Raw genomic sequence first — 25,093 nt, 5'->3', positions numbered from 1 at the left:
CCAAGACAGTTTTCAGTCCGGTGCAGACAAACAACCTGCTGGGTGCGCAAAACGTGTACGCGCCTTCTGATGACGTTTCATTATGCCAGTGACCGCTTGTGTGACGTAATTAAAAAGTGGCCAGGGAATTTTGACTGTATATAATAGTTTTTAATGTAGAAATCAATGAGTTAATAACAAATGAATAAATCCAGGACTCCATGCCTCATAATGATATTTATCTTTTATTAGATTATAATCAGCAGAGCTTGAAATATTAAATCGCTTTTAACTTATTAATAATTAAAATACATAAAAACAAGAGCCAGAACTGAAGAACCCTGCAAAAAAGAAATCCAAAATAAATTAAAAATACAACCTGCGTCCAAGCGCGCCATCCCCTGGCTTCTATTAAGAATGACAACTACTCTTTGTTCCAAACTTAATTTTCCTTTTGTGGTCTTATAAAAGCCAAATTTAAAAAAAAAGGAAGGAGAGGGGGGAAAAATAGAGGAGCGCGCAATATACAATCTTCCCTCTCTGCTTCCCCCTAACGGTGAGGAGGCCCCATGACGTCAACATGTTTGGCAAACTAGGGGACAAAAAAGGGAAGGGGGGCTTTCTGGCAGCAGTGACATATTCTCAGGTCCTGAGTATGGGGGCGGGGATTAATAACTCCACGGCTGCCGTTGACGGCGGAAAGTGCCCGACCCGTTTGGACGTCTATCGCCGTCAACGTCAGTGAAACAACATCATCCGCACCCAAGCAAACAAAAACAAAACAAAAAAAAAAGCAAATAACTCTCCAAAGTGAAATGAAAGCAAACAAAACACAGCCTTAAAGTTGTATTTGTGAGTGTGTGTCTTGATTTAACCCCTTGGTGCTTGAATTTACAATTAACAAAGACTTCTGAATAGACAGGTAAAAAGGATGACTACCTAGGAGAAAATTATTATTAAAAATAATTCAAATTATTTTTTGGGAAAATCCTCAATTGACCTATATTTCTCAGTTGAATCTTCTACCATGTCTTCCTGCATTGTCCTTATTGGTTCAAAGTAAATTCAGGCATAAGGGGTTTAAAAAGGACACAAGACGCGAGGGACGTTGTTCTGTTTTTTGGACGCCAATTCCTGCTGGCGTTCCCAGACCCTCCCCCACCCCCGCTCTCCGACCCAACCTCCCGGCCACCCGAGGCGGCGAGTCCCCAGAGTGTGGTCGTCCGGTCCGGACGCGTCGCGTCGTCTTTCCTTGCGTTCGTCCGTTGGCCGTCTGGTCCCGGACGGCCGGCGCTCATCTCTCCGTCAGGTGGTTTTGTGAGGAAGTAGGCGAGGAGGGGGCGGGTGGCGGCGGCGGAAGGGGGGCGCACAGGATTTCGGAAAGGTCGTCCATAATACAGGTCTCCTTGGGGTCCACCAGGTTGAATTCCCTTACGAAAACAATGAAATGTGCGTAGAGAGTGTTCAGGTGGCCCTGTAGCTCCAGCGCCACCGTCTCCTTAAAGTGCGCCCAGTAGAGGTGAGCCAGTACGTGGAACAGGTACCGGCAGATCTTCTTCACCAGGGTGTCGAAGGAGTTGGGGAATTCTTTGCCTGAACGCCCCAAAGGAAGAAAAAGAGAGAAAAAATACGCCATGTGAGCTTGAAAGGCTTTAAAATGAGGCGTGTGTCTAAAAAGAGGCTTTTGATGCAGTAAATACTGTCCTCGCGGTCATTCCACTTATAGAATGGTGGCATAAATCTTAATTGAATGGAGGATACTTGCCATATTTGGTGGGAAAGACTTCCTCATCCGTGACCAGTTTCTGACAAAGACTCATTACAAAGTCGACGTATTGGGGCGCAGTGCACTTTGTCTTCTTGCCCTTCTCGTCCTGCCAGTAGTATATTCTGCCCAACACAAAAAGGGGAGGAAAAAAAACATGTGACCACATGAATCATCGAAAAGTTTTCTCAAGATTGTTTGAGTAAGGAGCAACGGAAAAAAAATAACCGGTTGAAAAACAACAAGTAGCAGGAGGGCGACCTTTAGGCATCTTTGATGACTTCATTTGGGAAAAACCAAATGATGTCATATTAGTGAGTATAATATATAAATATTTATATTGCTAAAATTAGAATTTTAGCAATAACATTAAAAATAGAATGTATTACCTCATATGATATTTGTCATCTTTTGCCATTAAATAATAATAAATCCAAGTATTTATAATAATACTTCATCATAGCCTCCTGGTTGCCACTAATTTCATTTTTTTATGTACTAAGTGACACGCAACGGGAAAAAATCCAAAACTAAAAGAAAAGTGCATGTCTACTTTGGAAAGACAAAGCGTGTGAATACTTGACGACGGATGGACAGATGGACGGCGTCCGCCAAGTCGACGGAGATTTCAAGTCAGGACAGGCTCATTTTTCACACTCAATGAATAAAAGGCGGACCACGCCTCAACGTTTGTCACGGCCAGTGTGGCGCGTGACTCATCCGGTTTTTCCAGCATGCAAACAATACAAAGGACTCCTCCTTCAAACGGCCAAAGGAAGGTCGACAGGGACGACCAGTTCCGAACCCGTGGAACAAAAGCGGCGTGTGGATACGAACCGCCGTTAAACGGCAATTTGCACAAGTTTCTTGGCAACAATGGGAGCCTCTTTTTTCCCCGTGTGTAGTAGCACGCGCACTTTATTGTTTTATTGCTTTATGGTGGCCATCAAGACGGACATTCTGGCTTTTTGAACGCTCATCCTTCAGCAAGTTCAATTGTATAGATGTGACTAGAAACTGGTAGTTTATTTTTTGGGGACTAGGAAAAATCTGGTCATTTGGGTTTGATTAAGATGACTGACTACTTGGTGTACGCGGATGACGTCTTGGAGTTTTTCCGTCCTAAAAGGTCGACGACGCGTGACCTTCTATATTGGCATAGCGCAGTCTAAAAGTGTCCGTTACTCACGTGTTGCACGCCGTCATAGCTTGACAGCTGTCGCCAGTGCAGAACTCGGAGATGGTGCTGTACTGCAAGTTGATGAGATTGAAGAAAGTAGTCGCTGCAAGGAAGAAGAAAAAATTGCAAGGAAAATTAACGACACGGAAGAAAAATGCCTCTTTGACGATGACATGCTGCCATGTTAGTTACTGTATTAACTCGCATATTAGCTACAGCTACATATAAGAAAGTCAGTGAATTTTACAAAGTTTTTTTTCCACTGAATTTCATTCATAGATGTCAAAATACATTTTGTTAAGCATTTTATCTGTTAATCTTATCCATTTTGAAATAAATGGCCGCATTGTCGTGCGTTATGGCATCTTGTCTCTGTCACTTTGCAGTTTCGTGCCTATCAAAACTAATTTATGCGCATATAAGCCGTATCCACGATTCAGCCAGCATTTTTTAAGCGACAAATACGGCATATATGGGATAAAATACATAGTTAGTTAGGCAATCAAACGCGTGCTCCAACTTATTTGACTTGCAACACCTATCCAGCTAGCTAGCAGCAAGTCAAACTTCAATAAAAAAAAAAGTCCCACGGGCGACGTGTTTTAACTTGCTACTTTGACGGCAGAACGCCAACATGTTGTCACAGGAGTGAATGAATTCCCGGGAATGACGCCGTTTGGTAGGGCGAGATATCGGTTAGGGAAATATGCAAAAAATAATAATAAGAAAAAAAATGTTTGGATTTTATTTACAGCGCGCCATATGATAGCTGCTGCGCAGAGAAGACGAAAATAGTGCTTAGAGGGAACATTGGTTACATCCCTGGTGTTTGATAAATAAGAAAGAGTGAGAGTTTCATTATTCTGCAGACGTCCAGACTCACTGTTGCTGGCCAGCCATTCGTGAAGGTCGATCTCTCTGGGCAGCACCACCAGCTCCTTCAGGTCAAAATCCACTACTCGGATCTTGGTGAACTCGGGCTCGAGGTACTGCTTCTTCTCTTCCGCCGGAGGCTTCTTGCCATTCGGTTTGGTCTTTGACTTCCTGTTAAAAACAATGGCTGATGAGAAAGAATCCAGACTCAAAACAATCAACTCACATTTTGGACTTTAGTCTCAAAATTCCGAAAAGTTAACATTCGCATTTCATGTGAAATTTCCTTGCGAAATGTCTGCTTTGGCTGCTTGTGAGAATCAAATCTGAGGATAAAGTCTGAATTTGGACAAAAACATTCTGAGATTTTGGACTTCTGAGAATGAAATCAGAATTTGGACTTTAACCTCAAACTTTTTGCCCCTGCGAGAGGCCCTAATGATTTTAAATGTCAAACTTTCAGAGATAAAAACAGCCGTGGACAGGACCTCCAGTTCAAATGGATTGGACGTTTATCAGAGTCAACAGCAGTGTAACACGATGAAGGCCCAACGTGAAGGACAAACAAAACAGAGAGTTCGACTCCTTGATTCCCGCCGAGCTCAAACCCAAAGCGGGCATCCGTCCTTCCGCCGTTCACTCGCGACTTTTAGCGAGTGGACGCGACATGACACTTCCTGCCTAGAACATAGCGGATCACTGCCATCTAAGGCCAAACAGTGAAAAAGAGGGAGCTACTTTCCAAGAAATGCCAAAAATAAACTATTTATAACGTCAATCCAGATATTTCATGGCAAACCTATTGATTCTCTTGTATTTTTTTGTTTTGTATAAACAAAATGATATTTTGATCTACTTTGGAACATTTTGTCAGATATCCAGTGATTGGACGTCTAAGAAGTCTCAATTCAAAATTTAAAATTTTATTTTAGACCACATTTTAACTGACAATGTGCATTTGAAGACACGTTCTTTGACTGCGCCTTTTCCCCAAGAAAGTGGCAAGGCCGCCCAGTGAGCCATTTCCTGCCTCTTATTTCATCATTTTCCAGCCCAACGTCTCCTCCCCATCCGTCCGTTCGCCCGCCCGTCTAGCCGGCATCTGTGTGGTGAGGGGACGTGAATTTCTGGAGCTCTGGCTTTTAGGATAAATAAAAGTTTGTGCTGCCAGAATTCAGAATTCCCACCCTCTGCCAGCGCCATCAGTCTTTGCCATAAAAGGCCGCTTTTGCTCTCACAATTTCATGTCGATACACCCCCAAATTTCGGCTACTACACCATTAAAATGAAAGTTTCTTTATCCTGATGGATGTCAAAAATCAAAGATTATCCTTGGCCCTTTTTACGACAACTCTCTCACCTGAACACCGCAAAGATAGCCGGACCGAACCCTTAATCTCAGAACTGCAAGGCGGGCGCGCTAACCACCTACGCGCCGCACCACCAGATGGGATATCCTTTCCTTTCAAAGTATTACCCAATTGGGTGTCTCTCCACACCATAAAGCCAGACAGTGCTGCATCATTGAACATCTGTTTTAGGTTCTAAAAAGGCGTGGAAACTTCCATGTATTGCTTCTTCCATTTTCACAGTCAAAAGGTCAGGAACTATGTGACTTTTGCTCTGATGCTTAATTCATGGTTTCCCATTCAAGGCAATATCCGTCCAACCATTTCAAGTGAGAGGGCTGAGTGGGTTGGTATTGCTCCCCTGTCCTTTAACCCTGCTAATTTATTAACTGAAAGTTAGCTAGAAATTCACCAAAATTAAAAGGACATCAAAATCAACATTAAGTGACAAATATAAAAGAAAAGTGACCCAAAAATGACCTAAAAGAAACTGGAAGTGACAGAAATGTCACAAAATCAAGAGGAATTAAACCTAAATCAACAGGAAGTGACTAAGAATTGCTCCAAATTAAACAGGAAGTGACCCGAGGGTGTTTACCAACCAGGTGGCAAGGCATTTCAATTAAAAATGTATGTGTATATTAACATTTTATTTCAGTCACACTAATGCCTGTCATATAGACTAAGTTGAAAAATATTAAAAATACATTAATAATTAATTAGCAGAGGTGGGGCTTTGTCACATAATTATGCAATTATATATGTTTAAGTGCCCACAAAGTAGTCACTTGCCTTATAAAGTAGTAATAAGTCAAGCATGTTCATTCCGACTGCACTACGACTTTTTAAGTAGGCTAAATCCACACGTTTTGAGTGGGTGATTGACACTTGGAATTTGTTTTATTTGTGTGACTTGACATTCAAATGCATTAGCATGCCAATCTAGGTCAAGCATCTTAGACTGTGATATCATTCATGAATGCATCGATTATTACACATAAAAATGTAAGTCAAGAGAAGGAGTAAAAAAGTCGCACTGCAATTGTTTACTAAGATTTAGGTGCCTTCAAGAATCCTTCCCACGGAGCAAGTTTTTCGCATGACTAACTTTTGCAGCAATATCAAGTTAATGGGTGACTGTTTTATTCACCTGTTTCGACAGAAGCAATTATGGAGAAAGAAATCATCGGAACAAAAACATTAGTGACATTTGTGCACATTACAAGAAGCGTAGGCAATGAGACGTTTGCTGTCGGGAGAAAAATCAGCAAGTAGAACATGACTCGTCCCGAACATGCATCTGCTCGATGAGCAACGCAGTTGGGTATTTACACACGCCGATGTTATAAATGGTGTAATATGCAGTAACAACAACATTTGGCATTTTTTCACGCACATTCGACGACGGAGGGAAAAGATTGCGCAGCGGTGCATCAAACGCACGCGACATTTAAGAGGCAAAGTTTTGTACTTTTTAATATTTTTTTTTACCTGAGAACTTTGCCGACCGCTTGAAGTACCATTTTGCAACTTAGCCCGTTTTTGGAGTTTCTCTGGGTGTGCATATCCGTCTTATCCCCAGAAAAAGAGGAATAATCGCCGACCATAGCTCATATCGCAAGACTTGGGAAACTAAAAAACGAGTCTGGAGTTGACTGACACTCACTGAAGGCAACCCTGGGAACTCTTCACGTTCGAGGGAAAAGCCCTCCTCCTCGTACGACCTTAGTCCAATCAGAGGAGAGGAAAGTACTAAGTGGGCGGGCGGACGTGGAGAGTAGCCTGCCCACGTGGTTGCTCAACTTTAGCATGGAGCAGTAGCTGTTCTAACAGTAAAGATCACATTTAAGGCTAACTGTACAAAGAGCGAGGCGGTGGCGCTGACGGCCATCTTGCTTCGGGGGGATTTTATGGCCGTCTCCATTGTAGAGCACGCATGACAAGTCATTTACTCGACTAAAATATTCTTCGGTCACATAATTCTTGGTGGATTCATAAAAATAAAAGTGGCCATGATTAAGGCTGGATAAAAAAAAGTTATAGTATTTGGTTAAGTATCAACTTTCATAATTAATAGGAACACTGCTGTTCTGTATCTTACACCATTATTGTTTTGTCCTTGTATAAACTTAACCTTACAACAAAATGTGTGTGTGGTTACACGTGTTTTGATTGCACAGGGCGACTCTTAATTCAACTTATTTAAAGAGCTTAGCTCTTAAAATAACATAGTAAGGACATTGAAAAGCACCCTTCACTCCCAAATGTGTTGCTATTGGGGTCAGTTCCAGTCAATTCCAGTGACGTTAAACTCACTGTTTAAACCGATTGGACTTTAATTGCTATCAATGGAAGCCCGGATCAACTGAATACCAAATATCTTTCATATCCAATTCAGTAAAGTAGCACCTGACTCCAAAATAATTCCAATTTTGAACCAAATGCTCTCCTTACAGTTGTTTCTACCTTCCCTTCTCTCTCGCCGCAGTATCTAGTACTCCACAGCTATTGTTTTTGTGGTGGCCTAACACTAAAGTTAAGGTGGATGGTCACAAGTGGCAGGAAAAAAAAGAAAAAAAAGCAAAGCCGCAGACGCCTTAATCTTTCGTGCCAAATGTGCGCCTGCACGTCCGCTTGAGACAAAGATAAAAGATGTGTGTAGTCAAGCATAATTACTGTGGGACCCTTTGCGGCGCCGCTTGTTTGTATTTAAGAGCCCCCGTGGAAAAATCTAACCGGTGGGTTTGGTGGGTGGGTAGGTGGAGGCTAATGCAGGGTGCCGACTTTTCCCTTGCTGCTAAATATAGCGCCCCGCACTCCCCCACAAGGAAAACAAAAGGGAGGGTGCTGCATGTTTAACTCGTTGGCCAGGCTAGACGTCCAATCCATTTCAAGCGAAACAATCAATCAACGTTAAAATGGGCTTGTTTATATTTTGATTCTATTCTTTTATTTACCTTTACTTCAAAAAATAATAGCATATATTTTCCCTATTTTTTAACCTAAAACATCACTTTTAGATTAACATTTTAAAGCATTTATTTCCTTTTATTTAACATGTGTCTAGATTTATCTCGACCATGAACTATACTGACATGTTCAAATAATATACGCAACTTTTTGAACTTTGTGATATATTTTTTTCTCCATCATTCAAAATTAACATCAAATAACATATACATATATTTATATACACAGTATGAAATGTGCTCATTAATATAACTATGAGATATGTGGGTGTGTAAACTTTCAAATGTGCTTATTTAGCCCTAAATTAGAAGTTTAGCGAGTCAACTTTGTTATTTCTGAAGATGAGGTCATGCATGGCCACACCTGGACAGGTTTTATTGGCCGTGGGCTAAAGAGGGAGGGGCCGTGAATGGCGCTATACAAGTACATAATCGAGGCGGTGACGTGCACGGAAACTAACGGCCGCATTCCTTTGTCGGCCTTTTTTTTCTTCTTTCGCACAAGCTACCTTTCTTTCCAAGTTTAGCTAACGCGCCGTGCCAAGCCGACTTGGCCCAGTGGACCGAATACGTGTTATTTACTACTGTGACGTTTAAAGTGTAAACTGAAAACAAAAGACTACTTTGAGAATTGGCTGGAAGAAAATTGTGTCATTTGTGAGTGGAAAAAAAAATACTGTATTTTTGGAAAACCGGGAGTTACTGTTAGCGTCAGACGCGTGCTAGGTGCTATGCCTAGCGCGCTATTAGCAATAGCGTCCTAGAGACGATACAAAGATAATCTAAAAAATAATAGTTAGGCATTTAGGGATAAATGTCACATTTAATTTGAAGGAAATATTTTAATTTAATTTGATCAGTTTACTTTAATGCAATATGAATACATTTAAGATTTCAATGATAAAGAGGGGCATTTATAAATAACTGTGACTTAGTTTATATATTTAATTAAATGAATAGGGTCTTGGATGAAGGTTAATGCCATTGAGAATTTATGGGCTGCCATTGAGAGTGGTAGATGTCCAATCCAAGTCTTCCCCGAAAAACCAAAACACTTCTTATGCAATTTCTAATTCAAAAGAAAACATAACAAACCAAAAAAAGCAGTTCCTTGATTTGATAATGGCAGCAGTTAAAAAAGCAGAGTGGAAAACAATGCGAGAAATTCAAATCATTAGCGCATTGACGTCAAAGCGGCCGTGTTTGAGAGGCGTGTGCTGAAATGAATCCGCCGTCTCGGAATGTTAACAACTCTACGCAAAGGTTTTGCCTGTCCGGTGACAAAGGCTGCCAAAAGTGTGACAAAAATCAAATGAGAGATAGAATAGAAAGCGCTGCATGAGGAAGAAAACGTTTTGGAATAAACGCCAGGGCTGATTTCAAAGACCGTAGCGGTTTAATCTCGGTCCGGTTCGGCAGGTCGGCCCAAAATCGCAACTATGGCCCGGGGAAATGCAAATAGGGTTTCCAAAATGGATGGGATCATTGCCAATTCTCTGATTCATTCATATTTCAGTTTATGATATAATAATAAATCATCATTATGTACTCTTTAATTTAACAAAAATATATCAACACTTAATATCTCTATGTTTAAATCCTTTAATCATATATTTTTAATATAATTGTTGTATTTTTTTCACTTAAAAATATGAAAATATACGACAATATCTATTTATTTATTTAAAAAAGAGTGAAAAAATAATTTTAATGTTAATAAATTAACTAATAGACTTCACAGAAATCATTCCCATTCTTATTCTTTTTGTAAATGAACTTGATGGCTACCATTTTTCTTGTAATTTTCCAACTGACTGGGTTCAAAGCTTTTTTTTTTTGGACCGCATTCCTTTTGGGGAAGGGCCGGCGTGCTGAAACATGCCAAGTCCAAACAAAAGACTAGACGTTGACGGTGTAGCGCCAACATTGATATGGTGTAGATATGCTTCGCCTAGTATGATGGGTAAAAAACCCCAACAAAAAAACAAAAACAAACAGTATCTCTCAACACCAGGGAGTTCCTTCATTCGCTGCCATCTCTCCCACATCAAACAAATTGGACCTGAAGCACCACCAATGAGTAAATAGCAGATGCTTCAACAATGATCATATACATTTGGGCTGAAAAATAAGATTGTCGCTTACTAAACAAGAAAATGCATTGACTCGGACGTGAACATGGCCTCTACCAAGATGGCCGCCCTGAAGCCATTTTTCTAGGGGCGATAGTTGGTCTTTTGCCATCCATTTCAAAAGGTACCAAAACTTAAGTAGGTAAACTATATTCTAATTTTCTCTCATATTTAGCCAGTGTTTGTCTGTGTAATCTTGAGCAGGGCAAGGACAGGGAAAACTCCAAAGTAAAGGAACTTTACAAGAAAACTCCCCCCGGCATCTATCTTAGTTTCCCAGCTGCCGATAAACGTCACAAGGTAAAAATGTTACCTTGAGGTTTGCGAAGTTAGGAAGCACCTCATTCTCACGCTGACAACTCATACGAGAAACGCTGCCACCTGCTGGTCTAAGAGGGAAGTGACCACATCTACCTAAATCAAATCAATTTTCTAATCATTTCTCTCTTTATACATAGTTGATTTTTTGCTTAGTTTTTTCCTATTGACTTATCATCTGTTTGTTTATTTCACCTGTGTTAACAAAAAATGTAAAGTATAGTATAGTATAGTTATTTATTTGTTGTCTTTCAATGCCATTGACAGGTATCAAATCCATTTAAATTGTAAAGGCTGGCATGAAGTGATCCTGTATAACTGGCACGGATGGCGAAGGACGTCCAATCCAGCTTGACTGGAATTGATTGGACACATATCCTCAAAAATAGCCTACGTGGCGTTTTGCTCTCACAGTTTGGGAGGCGGTATCGAGTCGAAAAATTGCGCATTCAAACAAGTTCAAGTTGCAAAAGGCGCTCAAGTTTGTTACGGAATACAGGAGCCAGTCAGGAAGTGCAAAAAAAGGAGGTGCCGGCGTTTGGGGAAAATGTTTGGGGTAGCGCCCATGTTTGCGCAGGAAGTCAACGGCGAGTGTGCTTTCACCAGCAACAAGTCTCTTTTCATGACGCCGCTTGGAAAAGCAGAGATCGCCTGGCTCGGAAATGAGTCAAAAATGACGTGGGCACGTCCAAATGCTGGCAATTGTGCGGCGATGCGCCTCATTAACTCCTCGATTGCGAGCAATTAGGCAAACGCCAAGGAATGTTAATGCTCCTCATTTCTTACTGGCCAAGCCATGTTACGCCCATGACCTCAGGAAAAAGTTACAAAACGGACACAATGCCCCTTCCTGATTAGTTTTTTTTACCATTTGCAATTATTTTGATCAAAAGCTCAATATTTAGTTATTTTTCAATTTAGGATTTTTTAACGCCCGTATTTTTTGGACTATAAGTCGCACTAGCCCAAAAATGCTAAATGATAGTCAATAATAGGTAGTACTGGAGTATAAATTTGAGAGAAAAATAGCATTTTTGGGGGAATTTAATTTGATGAAATTCAAAACAGAATTAGACGAGCCATATAAAATGTTGATATTGTAGGAAAAATAAAACAAAGTTGATGTCTGGCTCGCCACCTGCCATTTTAAAGTAATATTTACAGGTCTAAAAGATGCATTAAAAGACGAGCACTCTGAACAATTTAGACAGAATATAGACTAGAATTCTGAGAATAACGTCCGAATAATTTCCTTTAACTTTAATCTCAGAATTCCGACTTGAAAGTCACAATCCCCTCCCTCAATCTTTATGGGCGTACCTTTCCTCAAGCGTGGGGGGGCATCGTGGGACTAGTCTACTTTTTTGGGCGGCAATTTAATCGCTGACCCCACCTTGGCCGACCGCCAATGACCGGCGCCCGAGTGTTACGCAAGTGTCCTCGTGCGCGCACCGCAGCGGAAGCGGGGAGGAGGACAGGACGCGCCGTCCCTCCGTCCGTTCACGCTCACCTTCTTCAAACGCGGCGCTTGAAAAATTTCACTAAGGTCGAGTGCATTGCGGTACTGCCGAATGCGGAAAACTTTGAGAGGGTGAGAAACATAATTAGTGGATTAGGAAGTGCTTACCCGATCTGTAAAATGATGAGGTGGGGGAAATTGGTTTCCCTGTAATAAACTGAAAAGCTGACGTCAAAATACATTTTGTTAAGGATTTTATCTGTTTATTTTTTCTCCATCTTGAAATAAATGACCATATTGGACGCATTATCTTGTGTTATCTTTGTTATGTCTAATTTATGCGCATATAAGCCCTACCCTCGATTCAGTCAAAGTTTATTGGAGTGACAAATACGGTGTATATGCGAGAAAATAAACAAACGGATCGCACGTCTACGGCCGAAGAGTCACTGGCTACGGAGAGGCTTTTCTTGGCCAGCCGGATAATTCCCCTGACCTGAACCCTATAGAAAACAAATAACACACAAAATCCACCCTGTAGTTCCAAACACTGCCAGTAAGCCGAACTCAACTTCCCAACTAAAATGCGTGAATATTCATTCGAGTTTTTGTGCGGTGGACGACGAAAGGCAAATAAAATGGCGTCGCCTCGACGCATTTGGATTGGCCAACAAATGCTAAAAGTAGACTGACTGCATTGGGTCTTATTGGTCCCACCCTCCTTAGGTAAACTAGGTAAACAACCCCAGCCTGTGCCAAACTTCTTCCATCAAAGACACATTCATCATTCAGTCAAGTGTTAATAAAGTTACGTTATGGATGGAAAGTCGAAGTACGATTGAAAAGAGCAACAAAGTGTTGACAAAAAAAAGAAAATGGAGAAGCCACCAACAAAAAAGGAAAAATCCTAATTGTTTTTAAGAGTTAGAAATAAAAAGACAATAAATATTCAATGTAGTTTTCCAGTTTTTAGATAGAAATTGCCATTTCTTTTTCTTTTTACTTTTTATTAGGTCTGTGTTTAAAACCAATTGTAAGCAAATATTGTGAAAGACTAGATTTAGACATTCCAAGTTGCATTTTGTGTGAGTGGCCCGCAACTTATCACGACAAAGACGGTTACTCAAACAACAAAGATGACATTGAGCCTCCGCTATGTGACCGTATTAAAAAACAAAGCCATATGTGGCTCAACCTTGATAACAAATAGCATTACCAGAATAGCAAATGGAACAATTAGCCTACGTGTTGAAAAACGAGCTCACATAGCGGCTGGCATAAAAAAAAATATTGAATTTTTTTTGTAAAGGTGAGCAATGACATCTACTCCGTCAGTGGAAAGAACGTTCGTGATTATTTTATGTAGTATTTTTAAAACAGAAAAGGTTGAAACTAAAGTATATGAATAAAACAATATTTATGAATAGGACTTTGTTTTCTGTTTTATATTTTTAAAAATTGAAAATTTACAATATATTTTAAAGTGAAATGAATGAATATTTTATGTTTATTTATTGTCTTGTGTTTACATTTTATGCGGAAACAATTTATGAGAATATTTTTTCTTTTACATTTTTAAATGTAATTTTTTTCAAAAATTTAATTTGAAAAACAGGACACTAACTTTTTTAATTACCAAAATAACACCTAGCCATTAAAAAATATTGTCATTCTATTATTTTTCTTGAATACAATTAAGATATTTTTCACTTATTAAAAAAAAAACAAGCTGCACTAACTTTTTTAAAATCATGAAAATGACTACAAAAATTACAATCATAAATTTAAAGCCAACTTAAAAACCGGACTGTTATAGTTCACTAAACACCATTTCAACAGTACATTAAAGAAACATTAATGACTAAAGTATCTTTTAACTTAATACAACATAATAATAATAATAATAACTTAATAACATCTGTCAAACAATGAGGAAAACGACCATTATTTTGTCGGATGAGAGCGTCCTGACGTGCAAACGTCCCTAACGTACCTATAGAAGAAGCAGTCGCAGCAAACCAAAACCCCCATCCGGACGCCGTCCAAACGGTTGGTCCAAAAAGGGATGGCGACTCTCGCTCCATTCGCAAAAAAGTGCTACATTTTCATCAGGACGTCCGCTGTCTGCGACCGCCTGCTTCTATTTAACACTCGCTCGATCGCTCTCCCCCGCCAATAACACCCTCCAACCTCTCCCTCTCTCTCTCTCTTTCTCTGTCAGTAAACAGTGAGGGGGGCTGGGAGTCCGTTCATTCACCGCCCCCCCACGGGACGTCCGCTGGGGATGAGTTAAGAGTGACGCAGCGGACGGACGGGCGATGCGACGAGCCCCCGGGAAGCTGGCCAATGGCCGCCGAGTACAAGTGAGGTGAAGGACACCTTTTTTTCTGTTTACTTGCGAGAAAATAGATTCTTTTGACAGTGGATTACTTGTTTGAGATTATTTGTCGACATACCGGTTTTTCCATCAATCGTGTTTTGGGCTATGATGCTAAATTAAAAGCTTTAAACTCGTAGAATAACATTGACTGGTCCTTTTTGTTTTAGATTGTATTCGTGTCTATTTATTGTCAAGGATCATTTTAAATACTTGAATACATTTGATAAATATATTTTTTAATTTGAGTAATAGGAAATTCATTTTTTGTGATATGCTTGAAAATATTTTTCATTTTTCTTCAATTGAATATAAAAATAAATGTTTTCTTTGAATAAAATAACAATAATACTATATTTTTTTCTAATCAACTTTTTAGGGAAATATTCATGGATATAAATAAGCAAAAGGGGATATTTACAACTCTTTTTCCTTTACAAAACAATAAATCTAATAAAATAAAAAGAATATTCACTAGCGATGATAAAGCATTTTTGTCTGAAGCAAATGTACTGAACATATAGAAGGCTATAAGGTTTTCTATCATGTACAAAAACACAAGATTATTGACTATCAAGAGACTGACAAAGAAGGATTCAGGCCATTTTGGGTTTCAAATGTTTCTCGTCCATCGATGATTGTAAACGGATTTGGACCCAAAGCACGCATAGGTCCCATTTGGAGGAAAGCACACACCGGCTACTTTTCCTTTGGCGGGTAAAGAAAACCGCAGCGGCTTTGGCCTCCAATGATGACATCATCGCTCTTCCTCGGAGGCTGCGGCTCGCATTTGCCGAGTCATGACATCCTCCCCCTCACTAGGGGCGCCAACCTCTGGCTCCCGGATGCCGTAACCATCCATAATCTCACCGCACGACAATTATCGGGATAAGGGTAAACCATGCAACTAAATAAACAGAGGAAAAATCCAGCTGCCATATGGCCCATTCCAAATCAATTGGACGTCTAGCAATGTGGATGGTAGCCAATGAGTTCATTCAGGGGGATTTCTGGCTCACTTTTCTGATGGTTGTGGGTCTTTTCTGTTCATTTGAGAAGGATAAATGAAAGAATAAACATCAATTAAAACGAAATTGGACGTCTAAGAGCTAACATGGACATTATTGTAGTATTTTTTGTTGTTGTTGCTAGCACGCAGGGTGAATGTATCGTGGATGAAAATCTTGCTTGTGTGATCAGCGAGCGTGATTGGAATTGAAAAGGAAGACGGCAGGATGTGGCCTTTGTGTGAACGCAATGCCAAGCGGAAGGCCGGGTGCCCAAAAACAAGGCTAAAGAGGAAGAAGGAGGGTTGGCCTTACGAGCAACTGTCGCTTTCAAAAACAAACAACTCACGTGTCAATGCCCTTCAAACAAATGCAAGGCTAAGAAATGCCCAATTACACCCATTTTAGACTAAATACTGAACACATTTTAAACCCTTCATGACAATACACCCAAAATTAAGTCATAAATAAATTCCTTATTTATTATCTCATTGCTTGGTGATTTTTTCTGCTGTTTTGGTCCTCCGCCCCTCCCAGTCGAATGAATTGGACGTCTCTCACCGTCATTAACTGTTAGTATTGATGCGTTTTCATTTCAACATGTATGCTTTTGGCGGATCTATATAAATTTTAGTATCATGACAAGACTAGTACCAATTCACATCTGAAATACCAAGCCAACAATAATAATAGGAATAAAAAAAAAAAATATATAACCTATGCTTTCCATTATAAAGCGACATTTTTACTCACTGCAAAAATAATGAGTAAATAAGTAATTAACCCCCTATCAAAAAAAAAACAATTGGATAGCATCCCTATAGAAAATAATCGTGGGGACATGAGCCTATATTTGTTTAGATGGATGCAAATGTGAAAAAGGGAGACCCCCCACGCTCTGACCTAAGAACAAGAACAACAGGTTTATTCCCCACTTAACAGCTAGGGATGGGGTGGGGGTGTCAGAGCACAAGTACGATGATAACAAAGAAAAAAACTCCGAGCACATGCGCGCATCGCTCGCTTACCGATTCAAAGTGTACGATCCGTTCCTTTTAAAGCGCATGGTGGACGACAATAATCGGATGAGCAACTCCAGAGTGACGCTTCAGCGACACCTCGGCGACTGTCTCGGGCTTTTTTTCTCTCCGCTCCCTCACCGCCGCCAGTCAGTCAGTCAACCAGCCACCCCGCCCGCGCGTCGTTTCCGCGGGGCAGGCGATCCAAATTGCCGGCAAAAAAAAGAGTTGCCACCCCCGAAAATGAAGCCGCTTTCTCCGCAGTCACACGGTAGTGTCGAACATCTCAACCCAACTCCGCTAGGAGCGTGACGTCACCACGTTGTTTTGAAGACAAAAAAGGGGGGAGTGGGCGGTGGGATCGTTTTTCCTTCCTGTTCCGACGATGGCCATTCAGCAAACAATCCGAAAATCGTGTCCAACATAGCCAAGCCAAGAATAGGGAGGAGATAATGCTGCTTAACTACACCGGCGGATGAACACGCATGTGCTCAGTGCGTGGGAGAGTGGAGAAAGAATTATGGCTGAAGGGCTTCTAAGATGCCCCAAAAAACAACTACAACTAATATTAACTGTTGATGATTTCAAAAGGTAGTGGCCCCTATATCAATAGTGGGCAGTAACCAACAAAAGCATCCCAAAATGAAGGCAAAGTGACCTCAAATCAACCCATAAATCCCCCAAAATGACCACCCATGTTCATTCACTCCCGCTTAGTCAAAATGAAAATGGGTCACTTGCTTTATATTTTATTTTGGGGGCATAAATAGGTCGATTCCTGTTTATTTTAGCTAATTTCGGGGTTAACCCTATGTCAACAAGAAGTGACCCGCAAATGGCCTTTCTGGGCTACTTTCTGTTAGTACTTTGTGTCGTTTCAAGGTCACGTGACCCCAGCTAATTCCCCAAATGAATAAAATGCCCAAAACAGGGAGTGAGTGACCCATGTTCATAATGGATTGGTTTAAACGCCGTCAAAAATTCAATGAGTTCATTTGGGGACATTTCCTGTTGATTGTGGTGCATTTTCAGTCACTTCCTGGTCATTTTGTAGATTCTGTAACAGGATGTGACCATCAAAGTCCTCAGTTGAATAGAAAGTGACACAAAATCAACAGTAAGTGACCTGTTATGTTCTAAAATTGAAGAAGGAGCAATTTTTAAATGCCACCAAAATCAGCAAAACTGCTCTGGTTTTAGTACAATCGACAGTTCAAGACATCAGATCCCTTTCGACTGAGTGGACGAAAGGATTTGGGAGCCTAAAAAGGGGGATGGAGGGGGGTTTAAGAAAAACAAAATGCAGTATTTTGGTCTCTGCTTCCAAGAATCCTTTTTCTAAGAACACACTGTGCTCCCAGAAACATGAGAGCGTTTCCTTATATTGACAGAAAACACACTTTCTGTGCGTCACATTCAACGCTGCCAAAAAATACATAAAGCGCCAACATATGTTGCTCACGCAATCCCACGTAGACAAGTGCCAAGTCACAAATGGACGCACTGTACTAGGGATATACATTCACTATGAAAGGCTCTACTGTATAGTTACTTGTAAAAAAAAAAAAAGGCAAAAGTTGTACTCAAGAGTTGAGGTACCGTATTTTCTCAAATATAAGACGCATATGTAACTAAAATATACACTATACTCTTTCACCAGCAGATTTCGGCAAATTAACATCAACTGTTTGTGGTTATTTTCTGTTTTGCAGTAAGAAAACAACCATTACTGGATGAATTACTAACTTCCTCATGGTATTGACCCTAATAATGTGCTTTTGATTCATACAGTAGCTCATAAATACAACTTGTGATGATTTTCCCTTCAAAGTAACACATTTGTTCTCTTTATCAAAACCATGAATATGGTCAAACATGTTTAAAAAAAACTATTATTTGTCAGCATTTTTAAATGTTTGGTTTGCATCTCCAATTCCGTGAGATTGAGACTACAACATGCGAGTTGGATTATATGGAGATCAGATTGTCTGATTTTTATGGCTAGATAATTGCAAAGGATTGGAGTGCCATCTGGTGTTTGAACAGAACAAATGCACAATTGACAACAAAAACAAAGCACTCATTCTGTAGATGTAGTAGGGTAAACCAGAGGTATGGATCTGAAAAATTGTAACTGGATACAACGTTCGATTACAAAAACATCAAAACTCATTGATTACTTGTTTATGTTGCCCAGAAAAACGTGAATGGAAATTTGTTGTCATGGTCTTAAAATCACATCCTGTTGATTTTTAGTCATTTTTAGTAGTTACATATCTTATTTTAAGCAATTTGAGAAAGTTGTTGTCAAAATAATGACCACCAATGACTAAAACACTCAGAGTTGATCATAACAGTGAAAATAGTTTTTATTTATTTATATAGTATTGAAAATAATATCCATTTTTATGGATCATGAGATTTTTAGTAATATTTTTAGAATCATACCCGGTCAATATTTCCACTACGGTCATGTGACCCACAACCGAAAATAACCAACGATGCCCACCGGGAAAGAATGGTTACGCAAGAGCGCATTGGCATTGGATGCTCGCTGGATCATTTCATGCTAGGATCGAGTGCTCCACCAATTCTTTGCTTGCTGAGGCAATGACACAGAACAAATTATGGAAGAAGTACATTTAACTGCAGTTGTTGCCTGGCAAGAATCTGTAACATTTATAGAAAATTTGGGTAATGTCACCCCCTGGTGGTCCAAAAATAAATTTCATCGTGTTTCTGCTAACTGGCCATAAGCATTTATTTGCAGGACTAAAATTGCTGATTTCCTTATGTCCCCTATGCTATTTAAGGATTCTCCAATTTTTGTCAAAGTAGACCTCAAGATGAAAGTTTGGACACCATGTTCCAAATGTTAAACATTTGAAAAGTTGCCAGTACAATTGTGAAAGGATGTTGCATATCCAGTTTGGTGACAGATGCATTCGGCTGTCAAAAACAAAAGACGAAAAAAAGAAATTCTGTCACTTTCTATTTATTTTGGGCCACCGGCTGCCAGTGACAATACTAGACACAGTAAATGCGGAAAAAGAACAAAAAATGAACAAATTTTCAATGCAAAAAAGGGAGCCGCGTTCACTGCCGGATGGGAGTTGAGTTCCAACCTTTCCAAATGGGCTTCACACAGAAAGCAAGTATTTGACCCCCATGAAACCCCAAGGAAGCCTGCGTAAACATAGATAAGTGAGAAGGACTGGACCAGTACGCCAGGAGAGCCATCGCCGACCCCCAAATCCTCACGGGGTGTCCTTTTTAGAGGACGCGCCACGGCGGCCAGCCCATTTATTGCGGTCTGCAAGCTGGCTATATCGGGCCCAGTGAGATGGAGGAGATTAGCTTACGTAAAAGAGGAGGAGGAGGAGGACTTCTCGGAAGGAAGCCCGACGGCTCATCTTGACCTCCCTCCTCTGCTATGTCGGGCTTCCGCTTCAATCTCTTTGGACTGGGAGAGGATGGATGCCAACCCTCCCGCTCCAAATGGGTTACACCAGCCAGTGGGCTTGTTCTACCCAACAGGCAACCCTTTAGATCTAGTGTGACCCCCTCCCGGTCACAATGGCAACCAAGGAAGTGACCCAAAAAATACAACATTAATAGGAAGTAGCCTGGATATGGCCAAAATCAACAAGGAAGCAACTCGGGAACAGGTAATAACCACAAAATGTCCAAAAAAAAATCAAAAAGAAAGTTCACAAGTACCCAAAAAATGACAACCAAACCATCAATTGCAGCTAAAGAGCTAACAAGGAAGTGACCAAAAAACTCCCCAAAGCCAAAAGGAAATAATATTTTTCTAATATCAACAGTAAGTATCCAATCAAAAAGAAATTCACAAGAAATTCATAGAAAATGATATAAAAATGACAGCAAGTCACCCGGGAATGACCTGAAACCATCAAGTCATGACAGTGCTAGGCATCCAATCCATTTTGCCAACCCTCACGGTTAAATGAATTGGACAGCTATCACCGTGCAGCCTGAAGAATGGAGATAAACGCGTGATGCAACACAGATCTGTAATCCAATTACAGGTCAGTACACCAAGGACAAATCTATGGCTGGTCGAGCTTAGGCCAACGAGGAGCGGCTAACTAGCGAGCCACTGGAAAGATTGATCCAAAATGAGACCCAGTGCAGTAAAATCACTTTCACTGCCCTATTTTCCCACCAAAAACTGTTTCACTCCACTGTCATGCACTGAAAGATATGTTTTCCCAAGCGCTAAAAATTGCTAATAGACTTGGTACCCCATCATGCATTGCGTCACTTCCTAAAAGTTTAGTTCAAAGGGCTAAGACCTCGACCACCGTCAATGGCGGCGGATGGGGTTTTGCTCCCCCCTACTGCGAGCAAACCTTAGCAAAGTCTTTTCACGTCCTCGTCTATGTCCATATCTCAACTATCATTCGCTCCGTCGCCCCTGCGTGCTCTCTCCCAACCTTAATTTGCAGTTTCCAGCTTTCTTGGCCAATCGGTAATTCTTCTTTTCCGCTTAAACTAGCCATTAAATCACACAATCCAATTGCATTAGCTTTACTGGAGGACCTCGACTTAACACGATGATGTGGGAAGCATGACTGAGGAGGCATGGAGGAAAGTGGGCAAATGAGGGAACGAGACACGTTATGAGCCAAAGTGTCACTCCATGAAAAGATCTTATTCAAAGGCGAAACTTTAAACCGCCATGTTATTTATCTTTTCATTTCACGCAATATGATTGTTTTGGGTTTCACTGCATTCAAATTTTCTTAAGTAACTCTCAAACTTTATCCCACTAAAACAAATTTCAGTAAAGGGCAGCGATTTTGGCACAAAAAAGCTTTTCTGGTTTTAATACATGAAAATAGTCATTTAACGTGTGGCCATGTTGGGACAGAGCACTTCTCTGGCTTTACACCAGTAAAATCCTCTTAACTAGCAGGCAGCCATGTTGGTACAGGACATTTCTCTGGATTTACACCAGGGGGATAAGTGGTACAGAAAATGAATGACTTGTCAGGTTGTTGTCTGCTAAAAATGATCTTAGGTAGCCGGCAGCCATTTTGGGACAGGTGATTTTACTAAAAGACTCTGGACGAACGGATGGAACGGCTTTAATGCTTTTCCTAAATCAATATGGGTTGCAGTCGACTGTGATAGACATCCAATCGCCGCCAGCTTTTCCGGTCAAGATGGACGTCTCGCCCCATCGAGGGCATCCGACGATCCGAAGCTTTTATCTGAGCTCTATGCTTTCCGTCCTGCCGCTGTTCGCCGCGAGTCCAAATCAGGGGAATTAAACATCTGTCATTTGAGCGAGCGGCAAAAGACGCGTTCAGCTCAGCTCTTCTTCTCGACATCCCGTCTGAAGTGAGGGAGGCGAAGAACCAATGGGCCGCTTCCTTTGGGAATGAACGTCTGTCTAGCAAACGAGCTGTGGCAAGTGCAAAAATAACAAGGGCTATTTTAGGGCGCTCCCTCCCGGCTACCCTGCCGTCCGAAACAAAGATCTGTCAAGGGCGCTGAGCTTCAACGAGGGCTCGCTTGATTCGGCCTCCCGCCGCCATCATGTCATGTCGTTAGCGGCTAAATTTGATTTTGCTCGCCGGCCGGCTTCCCACTTTCTTTTAAAACGTTCCGACGGGTACCTGCCGAGATTGCTGTCGCTGAGGAAGTTCACCATGTAGATTAATTTGGGCTGCCATTGACGGCAAGGCACGTCCAATGCAGGGGATGGAAGCGATGGCTGTAAATACGATGATTCTTGTAATATAAAAAAAGTAAAACCAAATCGTTGACTAAATGCAAAAAAAAAAAAAATCACAGAAAACAAGTAAAAAATGCTATTTTTTGATTTCTGTAAAATGACAAGTAAATCTTCTAATTTTTGTAATATAAAATGTATTACTTTTAAGTAACCCAACTAGAATATAAGAATTATAAGTACAGTACATGATTTATAAATGAACCAATTTGCTGAGTAATTGCAACAACAACAACATCAGTGGAAAAATCATTCATTCCCTACTGCTTCAAATTGATTGGACATCTCTGAATAATACACTCATTCAATGTCACTAATAGAGTTCAAATCCTTTGGCAACAAATGTCTTGAAGATGCAGACACAGACAAGTTATCGACTCTTAAAAGATTCTATCAGCAGACATGCAACATGACATGAATTCCTAACCTACAATAAGTAGGAGTGTTCGCAGTTCAAATGAGTTTGGAATGTTCTAAACTCTTTTTAGCCAAATTTAATCATTCTGTTGCTGGAATTGTTTCTATCAGCTGTTCAAATATTGTCTACAATGTTTATTGCTTTGGAAAAAACAAGCAATGTCTGCAATTATTCGAGTTTGAGTAAACACGAAAATAATCACTCTGTTGTTAAGTAGGACAACTTACTGATTATATGATGAGCAAATGCTGGAATCTAAAAGATTTGATTAAAGTCTCTAATCATAGAAGGGATGAGAGTTCAAAGACTAACAATTTAGGGATTTGGACAAATTAGAATCTCTACAGAGTTGCCGAATGATTTAAACACGAGTTAATTTTACAATTTATTATAGGCAGGGCCATATGGAAGTTCAATTAAGTCTAATAATAGAATATTTAGTGTTCAATAGCTGAAATGTGAACGCTTTGGGAAATTGAAGTTAAATATAGTAACCAAAGATGGACTAAATGATGAAAATGTTTGTTAGTTTTATACAAAAGTATTGACATTGAACAAAAACGGATCTTTGATGGGTGCATTTGCTCTTATTTTGGGATGTTTACTGTGAGTGACACTTTGAAAATGAAGCAGTACTGGTAAAGTTGTCAACGTAGTTTTTTAGTAATACTTTATTGTTATTTAGAATTTGAAATAACAGATCATTTTGGGGGAAATTCTGGCACCCGGGGTTGAGAAGCACCTTGCACTCAAGCTGCTCCATAGCCAGCTGGCCATAGCCGACTTAGCAGAGCGATGCTAACGGTAGCCACTTTGCTGTATAATCATGTACAGAAATAAAAAACAGCCATTTCGGCAAAGCACCCTCGACAAAGACAGCTGCGGGCGACGAAAATATTGTGTCATTTTGTGCCTGACGCCTGAAAGATAAGGCCGGCCAAGCTGTGGGTCCCTTGTCAGTCTGGTTCTTATCGCAGGTGAAACCCGCAGCCAGCTTAGCCGCCGAGCTAACTTCACCGGGCTAAGCTAAGCTAGGCTAGGCTACATAAGAACAAGTTGAAGGCGCCGTCGGCACGACAGTCCGCAAGAATTGTGACAAATAAAGCGGAGGCGGCTCCAAAATGACAGTCGTGAAAATGGCGGGCAGATGAATGAAGGAGGCGTACTCACCCCATGAGCCAGTCCATGGTTCCGTTTGAGACGAGCTAGCGGGGAGAACGCCAGGAGCCGTCGGAGGCGACCCCTCACCCCTCCTCCTACTTTATCCGGCCGACTGCCTCGCTCGCCGCCCGGCTTCGGCTCGGCGTCCGCCGAGTGCCGTGGCCGTCTCCCGCAGACGCTCCACCAAACGACCGTCCTCGTCGGGCTCCTCCGCTAGCGCAGTGCATGAAGAGAGCGGCTCGGAAGCGGGCGAGCTGCTCGGCGGGGCAGCCTGGAAGCCCCGGGCGACCGGAGCGCGCGCTGCGGGGATTTGAAGCGAGGGCGTCTCGACTGTCGGGATGCCGCCGGGCCGGTCGTCTACGGGGCGAGTGCCGCGGTGCTAGCTAGCTTGACAGCTGGAAGGTCCGGTGCGGTTGTCGCCGCCGCTGGTGCTGCCGTCAGCTACTCTCGCGTCGATTTCCGGAAGTAAACACAGAGATCAAGCTCAGATCTCGTCTCCTCTCTTGCAGTCCGGTGCGCGAGCGAGCGAGCGCGCGTCTACGGAACGTGGCGAGCAATGTCAACGCCTATCTCCCATTAGATTCTTTGACACAAACATCACAGGCGCGGACTTGATTTATCTTCGGCTGCAGTCAATTTCGTGCCATGTTGTCATCGTGTGCCTTCGTTGTGGTGCCTGCAAAGTTAAGCGGCACAGATCGCCATCGCCGTTGTCGGAAATGTCAACCGACACAATGAATTGTGTGTGATAAGAGCGGAGAGGATTGGTAAACAATGCGAAGATGCCCCCTAGCGGCAGGATATGGGATGACGCCAGAGAGACCTTCGCAAGTGTACGTCATCGTGAATTGGCACGTTTCGGAGGCGTGGACAGCGGCCATAGACGTCCGGTTCAATCAAACCAGCTGTGTCCAAACTATTAGACAAAGGGCCGCAGTTGGTGCAGGCTTTTGTTCCAACGGATCCAGCAGAGACAGTTTAACCAATGAGGTTTCTCCTGAAACCGACAGCACCTGAAGGCAATCACATGATTAAGACACCAGATTGGTGAAAATGTTTAATTTAGGAAATCCCATATTGCTTTTTGCACATACGTATCGTATTTTGCAAAGCAACAGCAATGAAAAATGAATTGGACGCAGTGTTATTAAAGGTCATAACCAACAGTTTTTATTCTCTTGCATGTTATTAGTTTGTGTATAACAAAGTGTTTAAATTATAATTACTAATCCATTCATGAATTCAGACAAATAATATGAATAACAAAAAAACATCCAAATATGAGAACATCACGTCTTGTAGGCCACGCTCTTTTTGACTAAC

The 25,093-nt window shown here is 41.3% G+C and overlaps 1 protein-coding gene across 4 annotated transcripts; it reads right to left on the bottom strand.

Annotated features, from left to right (window-relative positions):
* Window positions 1-205: 205 nt before the first annotated feature.
* mob2a (MOB kinase activator 2a) lies at window positions 206-24,529 on the bottom strand. Of its 4 annotated transcripts, none has more exons than XM_077744651.1 (5): window positions 23,780-24,529; window positions 3,808-3,968; window positions 2,934-3,027; window positions 1,745-1,869; window positions 206-1,572 (listed from the first exon to the last, which is right to left on the bottom strand). In XM_077744651.1, exons 1-5 carry the CDS (start codon window positions 23,794-23,796, stop codon window positions 1,274-1,276), a joined length of 696 nt encoding a protein of 231 aa, XP_077600777.1. In that variant the 5' UTR covers window positions 23,797-24,529; the 3' UTR covers window positions 206-1,273. The 4 variants fall into 4 exon arrangements, with proteins under 4 accessions (XP_077600777.1, XP_077600769.1, XP_077600762.1 ...); XM_077744643.1 differs by lacking the exon at window positions 23,780-24,529 and adding an exon at window positions 16,437-16,834; XM_077744636.1 differs by lacking the exon at window positions 23,780-24,529 and adding an exon at window positions 14,018-14,204.
* Between the last annotated feature and the right edge of the window lie 564 nt (window positions 24,530-25,093).

The sequence above is a fragment of the Stigmatopora nigra genome, chromosome 2 (genome assembly GCF_051989575.1).
Source record: "Stigmatopora nigra isolate UIUO_SnigA chromosome 2, RoL_Snig_1.1, whole genome shotgun sequence".
NCBI classification, from domain to species: domain Eukaryota; kingdom Metazoa; phylum Chordata; class Actinopteri; order Syngnathiformes; family Syngnathidae; genus Stigmatopora; species Stigmatopora nigra.
The sequence above is the reverse complement of the archived record's forward strand: the minus strand, read 5'-3'. Positions and strand labels throughout refer to the sequence as shown.